General features: G+C 23.8%; 1 protein-coding gene across 1 annotated transcript; it reads right to left on the bottom strand.

The window, feature by feature from the left end:
* Positions 1 to 1972: 1972 nt before the first annotated feature.
* Positions 1973 to 9687, bottom strand: LOC117174556 (uncharacterized protein C1orf158 homolog). Its single transcript, XM_033363761.1, has 4 exons — positions 9374 to 9687; positions 5930 to 6054; positions 5642 to 5824; positions 1973 to 2340 (listed from the first exon to the last, which is right to left on the bottom strand). Exons 1-4 carry the CDS (start codon positions 9650 to 9652, stop codon positions 2235 to 2237), a joined length of 693 nt encoding a protein of 230 aa, XP_033219652.1. The 5' UTR covers positions 9653 to 9687; the 3' UTR covers positions 1973 to 2234.
* Positions 9688 to 10214: the final 527 nt, after the last annotated feature.

Below are 10214 nucleotides of genomic sequence, written 5' to 3'. Positions count from 1 at the left end.
AAAATAATTACAGTTTTGACTAGAAAAGGGTTAATAATTATTTAATTAATTCTGATTTTGGAACAGCGAATTGAAAAAGTATTTAATTTACATCCGCAACAAAGAAGTTTTCCAAAAGAATTATAATTCTGACTTGGAAGAGGAAATTTTCTAAAATAGTTACAATTTTGATTTGGAAAGGTTCAAGAGTTAATTAATTCTGATTTTGGAATAGGGAATTAAAAAAGAATATAATTTACACCCGCAAGAAAGAAATTTTCCAACAGAATTATAATTTTGACTTGGAAGAAGGAATTTTCCAAAATAATTTCAATTTTGACTTGGAAATGAAATTATTGAAAAGAATTATGGTTCTGATTAAGAACAGGGATTTTTCCAAAGAATTAAAATTGTGACTTGTTAGAAAATAAAAAAATAATTCGTTATGATTATGATTTGAAACAGGAAATTTTCGAGAGAAAAAAATTCTGATTTAGAACGAAAAAATGATCAATTCATAACTCTGACTTGGAACGAGAAATTTTTGAAACGAATTCAGTATCATTCTGATTTGTAACAGCAATTTTTTGGGGAAAAATTATAAATCAGATCTGGAATAAGGAATTTTCCCAAAGAATTATAATTTTTGGAAAAAAAAGTGAAAAGAATTAGGTATGATTCTGATTTGGGACAGAAAATTTTTCAGAAGAATTCTGTATGATTCTGATTTTTAATAGGCAGTTTTTGAAAAAAATTATTATTTGGAACTGAATCAAAGGATTTTTCAAAGGAATTATAATTCTGACTTGGAAAAGAAAATTTTGGGAAAAATTATAATTCTGGCGTGAAACAATCAATTTTCTAAAAGAATAAAAAAATTTACTTGGGATGCGGAGTTTTCTAAAAAATTTAGGTATGAATGATCAATAATTTTTGAAAAAAATTCTAATTCTAATCTGGAACACTGAATTTTCCAAAAGAATTACAATTTGAATTTTGAAAAAAATGGAAAAGAATGAGGTAGGATTCCGATTTGTTACAGAAAATTGTCGGAAAAAATATAATTCCGTTCTAGAACAAGGCATTCTTTAAACAAATTATTATTCTGACTTGGAACATTGAATTTTCCAGAAGAATTCGCAATGATTCTGATTTAATTGATTAATTAATTCTGATTTTTGAACAGGTAATTAAAAAAGTATATAATTCAGATCTGCACCCAGAAATTTTTCAGACAATAAATTTTCTAAAAGAATTACAATTTTCACTTAGGACGCGGAATTTTCCAAAAAATATTTATGTATGATTAATTAATTTTTTTGTTCAAAAAAATTATCATACAGATCATACAGATTACAATTTTGACTTGGAAAAGGGAATTTTCGAAAAGAATTATGATTCTGATTTAAAAAGGGAAATTTCTCAAAAGAATTAAAATTCTGATTTAGGACACGAAAGTTTGAAAAAGAAGTACTATTTCTAGACCATGAAAGTGAAAAATTTTCCGGGGAATTTAAAATCATCCGTCTGGTAGACACTCTTATTAGTTAGGAATGTAAATATGTAATTTAATTAAGACAGCTTTAGAAGCGTTTTGTTGAAAGTTTAGTTTGTTATTAATGAAAGGTTGTTTCTTCAGTCTAATTTCCAATTTCTTTCCTCGGAATATTCTGATAATTCTTTTTATTTTAGTTTCTAGCCCAGAAACTAATCTTCCTCAAAGGGTAGACTTTTTCTTGTAATCTCTTCTGTAAACTTGACTGTAATTTCTGTAATCTCTATTGTTATCTTTTAATTGTAAATTAAATTTAGTATTAAAATGTTCGCTGTCACTTTGATAAAAATATAAAATATTATAACTATTAAATAAAGTGTAAATAGTATTTCTAATATTGCACTAGGAAGTCGCTAGGATTTTATATACTGCTTCTATGCAGGACACACGTTTATGAATAATTTAATAATGTTCTTAGTTACGATACGTTTGTTAATTTATTTTTGTAAATAGTATTAGAATTGGTTACAATATTAGCAGGATGTTTACACTTTACCTATCAGAGGAGGAAAACTTGATTATTTTCTAACGAATTGAAACATTTAATTTCATTTTAGATGCAATTGAAATTTATTTATTGTTCATATTTAGCACCATGCATTTAATACAAAATTAAATTGTATCGGCATGAAAAAGAGACTTCGTGATAATAAATGTAATAGCATACCTACATTTATATGTTTTCTGTTTACCCAACTCTTCAATTGCACTCTGTTTTTTTAAAGGTAATTTTGCAGCGGTTGTTTAAATCAATTCCTAAGTGGTCTAAATTTACTTTGTTAAAATCGGATTGTGGTTTCACGTATCTAAAAAATAAAGTTACATGTTATCCTAGATCCATTTACCGGAAATACCGTGACTTTTCAAGAAAATAGGGTAATACATTTTTTTGAATAAAATTAATGTATATTTATTGATTTATATTCAATTATCCGTACTGAACGCCATATTTTGCAATTTCAGAAAAAAAATTAATTGTCTAAAAAACAGCGATTTTCACGTTGAAAATACGATTTTTTTCATAAGACAACTAAATTTTCAATCCGGAAGGTCGAATTTTTTATCCAAAAATACAGAAAAACAATTCTATTTTTGACTCAAAATTTATAATGAAAATAATAATACATTTAATAAAAAATTTTAATTTAATGTACATTTTGATAAAATTTTTTAACAAAGTAGTTGAATTTTTAACCGAATTGTTGAATTTCCAACAAAAAGATTAACTTTCCTCTAAAATGGATGAATTTTCTATCGAAAAGGGAGAATTTTGAACAAAATAGTTGGATTTCTTCTAAAAAAATATGACTTTTCAACAAAATAGTTGAATTTATAACCAAGCACATTTATATCAAAAAAGGATGAATTTTTTAACCAAAACAACAAATTGTAAAGATTACAATTGAATATCTGACCAAAAATATGACTTTTTGACATAATACTTTAACTTTAACCAAATAGTTAATAAAAAAGTAGTTAAATTTTCAAAAAAATAGTTCAATTTTTAACCAAGTAGTTGAACTTTCAAGAGAAAGGGACGAACTTTAAATACATTAGTTTAATTTTCACCAAATTGTAGAATTTTCATTTATAAAAATAAACTTTCAACGAATTATTAACAAAACCAATGAATTATTTACCCAAAAGATTACTTTTGAACAAAATAGTTAAAATTTCAAGAAAATAATTTAATTTTTAATAAAATAGTTTAGTTTTTAAGCAAAAAGTTGAACTTTTAAGAAAAAGGGACGATGTTTTAACAAGGTTGAATGTTAAACCAAATTGTAGAATTTTTGTCTATAAGGATAAACTTTGATTGAATTTTCAACAAAAAAAAAATATATATATATATATTATTAAAAAGATCACTTTTTATATAAATAGTTAAATTTTCAGTTAAAAAAAAAATGAACTCACAACAAAATAGTTGAATTTTTAACTAAATAGTTGAATTTTCAACAAACTAATTTAATTTTTAATAAAATAGTGGTTTTTAGCCAAATAGTTGAACTTTCAGGAAAAAATGACGAACTTTCAACACAATAGTGGCATTTTGAACCAAATTGTAGAACTTCATCTATAAAGATAAACTTTCAATGAATTAAAAAAAAATTACCAAAAAGATGACTTTTTATATAAATAATTGTATTTTCAGTTCAAAAAAATGAACTTACAACAAAATAGTTGAATTTTGAACACAATAATTTAATTTTTAATAAAATAGTTGTTTTTAACCAAACAGTTGAACTTTCAAGAAAAAGGAACGAACTTTCAATGAAAAGGTTGTATTTTTAACCAACATGAAGAATTTTAATCTATGAAGATAAACTTACAATGCATTTTCAACAACAAAAAATTAATTTTTTTACCAAAAAGATGACGCTATAAAAAAATAGTTAAATTTTTAGTTTAAAAATTAACTTTCCATTAAGTAGTAGAATTTTTAACCAAATAGTTTAATTTTCAACAAATAATTTAATTTTAAACCAAATAGGTGAACTATCAAGAAAAAATGACGAACTTTAACACAATAGTTGCATTTTAAACCAAATTGTAGAATTTTTATTTATAAATATAAACTTTTAACGAATTAGACAAAAATTTACCAAAAGATGACTTTTTATATAAATTGTTAAATTTTCAGCTCAAAAAAATTAACTTGCAACAAAATAGTTGAATTTTTAACCACATAGTTGAAGCTTCAATAATTCAATTTAATTTTTAATAAAATAGTTGTTTTTAACAAAATTGTCGAACTTTCAAGAAAAAAGACGTACTTTTAATGAAAAAGTTGCATTTTTAACCAACATGAAGAATTTTAATCTATGGAGGTAAATTTTCAATCCATTTTCAACAACAAAAAAAGGAATTTTTTACCCAAAAGATGACTTTTTGAACTAGTTTAATTTTCATCCAAGAACTTTCCTACAACAATAGATTAATTTTTAATCAAATGGTTAAACTCTCAATCAAAAAGGTTTAATTTTCAAAAAATAGTTGTTTCAACAAAATAGTTTAACTATAAAAAAATTATAATCAACCAAAAATAGAATAGAGAAATATTTAATTAAATTTTTTTTCAACCTCAACAAAAAAGTTAAATTTTCAACCAAAGAGAGGAATACTCAACTAAAATGATGGATCTTTAACAAAAAAAAAAATACTTTTTTACAAATTAGTTCAACTTTGAACTAAATAGTTTAATTTTAGTTTTAAAAAGTTGAATTCTCAACGAAAAATGTGATAGTTGATAATTGAAGCAAAAAATATTTGTATTCTAAATCAAAAAAGTTACATTTATAAATCAAAAAGACGAATTTTCTACAAAAATAGTAGTTGAATTTTCATCCAAATCGTTCATAATTTCAATCAATTAGTTGTATTTTCAACCAAAAAAGATGAATTTTGAACGATAATTTTTCAGCCAAAAATGGAATAGTTGAATTTTTAGATCAGAAAAATAATTTTGAAAAAAAGAGTTTCAACAAGTTAATTAAAATAATTAACCAAAAAAGATGGATTCTCAACCATAAATGTAATATTTGACTTTTCACGTTAAAAAAGTAATTTAAAAACAATTTTAAACAAAATCGTTAAAATCTTCAAACAATAAGATGAATTTTTAACAAATTAGTTTAACTTTGAGCCCAAAAAAATTAATTTTTAACTATAAATGTGATATTTGAATTTTTAATAAAATAAACGATAAATTTTCAGACATGAATGAAAAAATAAATTCTTAGATCAGAAAAGTAATTTTGAACAAACAATCAAATTAATTTTCAACAAAATAGTTAATATTTTTTACCAAACAAAATTCATTTCTCAAAGATAATGTAATACATAGTTGAATTTTCATCTAAAAATGTAATCGTTAAATTTTCCGGTAAGGAAAGTAATTTTTAACAACTTAATTTTTGAAAAAATAGTTAAATTCTTCAAACTATAAAATGAATTTTAAAGAAAAGTAGTTTAACTTTCAACAATAACAAAGTTATTTCTCAACGATAAATGTAATAGTTGAATTTTTAATCAAATAAAAGTTTAAATAAAATTATCATTATAAAATCAATAATAATAATAATAATAATAATAATATGAAAATACCTTTTTTCTAACAAGTTAGCAAAACCTTGTGGTTTTTTATAGGAGCAGTTATATACTGTGTCCCAAGGGCGAAATTGATTTTCAAACTCCATCATTTTATATTCTTTTTTTTTAACTAAGCCATACTCAGTGGCATTGCCAAAGCATTGCAACAGGTCTTGCTGCGGAAGCCACTCATTCCTTCTGCGTATAGTTTTAAGAAAAAGTTTTTATTTATTTATGGTTTTATTATGTATAAAGTTTTTAAAAAATAAATTTTAATTTTGGTAATAATTTTAAAACAAATACTTGACTTTAAAGGTTCTTGAACAAGGAACCTTTTGTGGAATAATTCTGTGGAATATATCGCTAGAAGTGGTCATATTTTTTAAATACTGGTCGTGATGTCCTATTATAAACCTATAACCTAAGCCCTGAAATAATTTTAAATCAAGTCTAAGAAAAGGGTCAGTTTATTTCATTTTATTATTTTTTTATTATTTATTTATTATTATTTTTTATTTATTGTGTTGGAAAAACTCATTTGAAGTATACCTTATAGGGAGATCCCAAAAAGGCTTTATTTTATTTTATTTCAAATGGCACCCCTAAAAGTTTTTCTTTTAGGTAAAAATGAACCCCGATTTTTGGCAAAATTAAAGAAAAATATTTAGTGGCTGCTAATGGATTATTTACTTCTAGATTAATACTTTTTTCTCTTTTTCCTGCATTGCTCAGGTTTTTTTGCAGATTTTTCAATCAAAATTATAATTCTATTATCAAAAACCGGCGAATTAAAAATACACAAACAAATATTAAAAAAATTTATTTTCAAAAATCGACTTGGAGGACTCTTAAATATTTTTCTTAAATTTTAGGTCATAGGGATAGGAAAACTAATCCACACGAATTTTCAGCCAAAAATACAATTTTAACGAAATTGGTTGAATTCCCAAATAAAAAAAATTTTAATAGCTGAAAAATTAATTTAACTAGTTGACAAATTAATTTTATACTTAAAAACATCGATTTTTTCAACAAAAAAGTTAAGTTTTTGACCGACGGGATGAGTTTTCAACTAAAATGAAAAATTTTCAGCAATAAAAATGACTTTTAAACAAATTGTTGAATTTTCTACATAGTAGATTAATTTTCAACCAAAAGCTTCAGTTTTTTATTAAAGAATAATAATTGTCAAAAAAATCAAATAGTTGGATTTTCAAAGAAAAAATTACTTCTAGAAAATTGTTGAATTTTCTAAGAAGTCGAATCATTTTTAATCAAATAATTGAATTTTCAACTGGAGAAGATGTTTATTTTCTACTGAAACACATAACTTTTCAACAGAATACATTAATTGTCATCCAAATAGTTGAATATTCAACTAAAAAAGATAAAGTTATAACAAAAAATGGAATAGATACAGTTTCAGTTAAAGAATATAATTTTCAACAACAAAAAGAAAACGAATTGTCTACAAAAAAATTTAATTTGTTAACAAAATATTTTAATTTTCAAACAAAAAGATTAATTTTCTACCAAAAAGGACGTGTTTTTATTAATTAGAAAAAATACACGAATTTCCAACCATATAGTTTAATTTTCAACTAAAATGAAGAATTTTCAACAATAAAAATGACTCTTTAACCAAACTTATGAATTTTCTACAATGTAGATAAATATTCAACCAATAGCATTGGTTTTTTTTTAGTCAAAACAATCATTGTTAAACAAAAAAGATTTTTTTTAACCCAATAGTTGGATTTTCAAAGAAAAAATTACTTCCACAAAATTGTTGAATTTTTTACGAAGTAGAATAATTTTTAATTAAATAATTGAATTTTCAATCAAAAATATGAATTTTCAACTGGAGATGTTTATTTTCTACTAAAACACATAACTTTTCAACAGAATACATGAATTGTCATCCAAATAGTTGAATTTTCAACAAAAATAGATAAAGTTACAATAAAAAATACAATAGTTAAAGTTTCAGTTAAAGAAAATAATTTTCGACAAGAAAAAAATGAATTCTCTACAAAAAAAGTTTAATTTATCACCAAAATATTTCAACTTTCAACCATAAAGATGAATTTTTAAAAAAGATTAATTTTCTACCAAAATGACGTGTTTTTATTAATTTAACAAAACTCTTCCCCTTTAATTTCCTTTTTGAACCGTTCAATTTGATTAATTCGCCTCGTGAGTTATGAATTTTTGAAAAACCCTATTTTTTCTATGAGTTAATTTGATTTATTGTTAAATATATCATCAATAATTTTTATAAAACACATAGCGAAATTGTAACGTCAAGTAGAAGGTTCAAAGAAGAACTATGCATTTTTTCAGATTTTTAAGAACACGTTTTCGATTTTTTTAAAGATGAATAGATGAATTTTCAAACAAAAAATTGCTTCCAGTAAATTGTTGAACTTTCTAAGAAATAGAATTATTAATCAAATAATTGAACTTTCATTCAAAAATATGAATTTTAAACCGTTAAGATTATTAATTTGCTGTTGAAAAGGATTAATTTTAAAAAAAAACATAATTTTCTAACTAAATGCTATTTGAATTTTCAAATAAAAAAGATAAAAATACAAGAAAAAATTAAATAGCTAAATTTTCAGTTAACGAAATTGATTTCCTGTCGAAAAAATGAATTTTCTAAAAAACAGTTCAATCTTTTACTATAACAAGTATGTAAATTTTCAACCAAGAACTTGAAATTTCAAGAAAGAATTTTAATTTTTAAACAAAAAATCGAGTATGCAGAAGAATGCATTTTTTAAAGTAATTCAACATTCAACAAAGTATTTTAATTTTCAACTGAAAGTGGAAAAGTTCAATTTTCAGTTGAAAAAGTGAATTTTCAACAATATAATTATATTCTTATAAGAAGAATTTTCTACCAAAACAGTTGAATTTTTAACAAACAAAAAGTTTTTAAGAAAATTGTTGAATTTTCTACCAAGTTGATTAATTTTTCAAGAAATATTTAAATTTTCAACGCACATCTTGAATTTGTAAACAAAATTAGATTCGTTTTTAACAAAAAACATAAGTTTTTATCAAAGAAAAATAATTTTCTACCGAAATAAACGAATTTTCAACTAAGAAAGAAAAATTTTCACAACAAATTACATAGTAGTTAAATTTTGAGTTAAAAAAAAACATTAAAAAAAAAAATTTACTTTAATTTTCAACCAAACCATTTGGAATTAAAATCAAGAATCTTGTACTAAAAGAATGAATTTTTAACGAAGTAGATGCACTTTCAAGCAAAAAAATTAATTTTGAAAAAAAAGATTTTTTAAAAAAATTGTTGAATTTCCTACAAATTAGATTAATTTTAAACCAAATACATGAATTTTCAACTAAAAAGACAAATTTTAACAAAAATGAAATAGTTAAATTTTGAGTTCAAAAAATTAATTTTCGACAAAAAAAACGAATTTTCAAGAATGCAGTTTATTTTCCAACTAAAGAAAAGAATTTTCTACCAAAAAGACAAAAAAGTTGAATTTCCAAAAAAAAAAGATTTTTTAACAAAATTGTTGAATTTCCTACAAAGTGGATAACTCGATATTACAACTGGAATACTTTGAATTAAAAGTAGATTACTCCCGCTTAGAAGTGCATTAACAGAACATTTTATCAGAAATCAGGGATAATTTCGAAATCAAAATGATTAACACTGTAGGGTTACCATTTTCGAAAAAAGCAAATCTTTTTTTTGGATCACATTAATACCTCATCCTCAATTTTTCGGTCCCACAGAGCAGTTCTGTCATTATTAAGGAACTTGGGATCGTAGGATTGATAAAGAGATTTATACGTGGTCTGCCATTCGTTGAAAGAAGGTGTGTATTCTGCTCTTCTATCAAACCAATTGCCCACCAAAACACCTGCTCCGTATTTCTGTTTTTGTTCAGATTCAAACCTTTCTGTTTGTGAATCCTTTACAGACTTTTTGAAGGTAAGTAATGGGATCTCATCAGAATTTCCAAAAGCAAAGTTCATACAAGTCATTTCTTTATTTTGAATTTATTTTGAATCAGAAAATTTATAATTAGCACTCCAATTTCTGACAGCTACGAAATTACTGATGAAATGTGAAAACTATCACTTGTTTCGCACCTAAGAATCTGAGATACACGTATTTATAAAAAATTAAAATAATTATTATAAAAATGTAATAAATTTTAATTCATTAATTAATTTGGGTCTAATTAGACAATCTAGACGATAGGCTCGGTAGCAAGATTGTACAGCCAGATTTATCTAAATTTGGATGTATTTTACCCTTTGAAGTGCATTGTGGGTATGAGACACCCCAAGCAATTTTCAAACTCTTATAAACCATATTTAATTCGAAAAATTGAGTGTCGCCATCTAGCTTTAGTTGGATACACTAACTGTAAGTCTACTAGCAGCAGTTGCTAAAAGTGGAGGTGAAAAATGGTGGGGTATGTAACACCCAGTGTGCACTTAGTGAATAAAAAAAGTCATTTTAGAGCAAATTTTTGTTGTTGAAATTTTATTGATTTTTGTTTACTTTCGAACGTAAGTATATCATATAAAGTAAAATTTT

The sequence above is a fragment of the Belonocnema kinseyi genome, chromosome 6 (assembly GCF_010883055.1).
Source record: "Belonocnema kinseyi isolate 2016_QV_RU_SX_M_011 chromosome 6, B_treatae_v1, whole genome shotgun sequence".
Classification (NCBI taxonomy): Eukaryota; Metazoa; Arthropoda; class Insecta; order Hymenoptera; family Cynipidae; genus Belonocnema; species Belonocnema kinseyi.
Note: the sequence above shows the minus strand (reverse complement) of the source record. Positions and strands in the feature narration are given on the sequence as shown.

Excerpts from the sequence above, each read along its gene's own strand:
- LOC117174556 (XM_033363761.1), bottom strand. The coding sequence starts at position 9,652 with ATGACTTGTATGAACTTTGCTTTTGGAAATTCTGATGAGATCCCATTA. Across the intron at positions 6,055-9,373 it reads ACCGAAAAATTGAGGATGAG|GGCTTAGGTTATAGGTTTAT; the intron begins GTATTAATGTGA and ends AAATTATTTCAG. Across the intron at positions 5,825-5,929 it reads TCAAGAACCTTTAAAGTCAA|AAGGAATGAGTGGCTTCCGC; the intron begins GTATTTGTTTTA and ends AACTATACGCAG.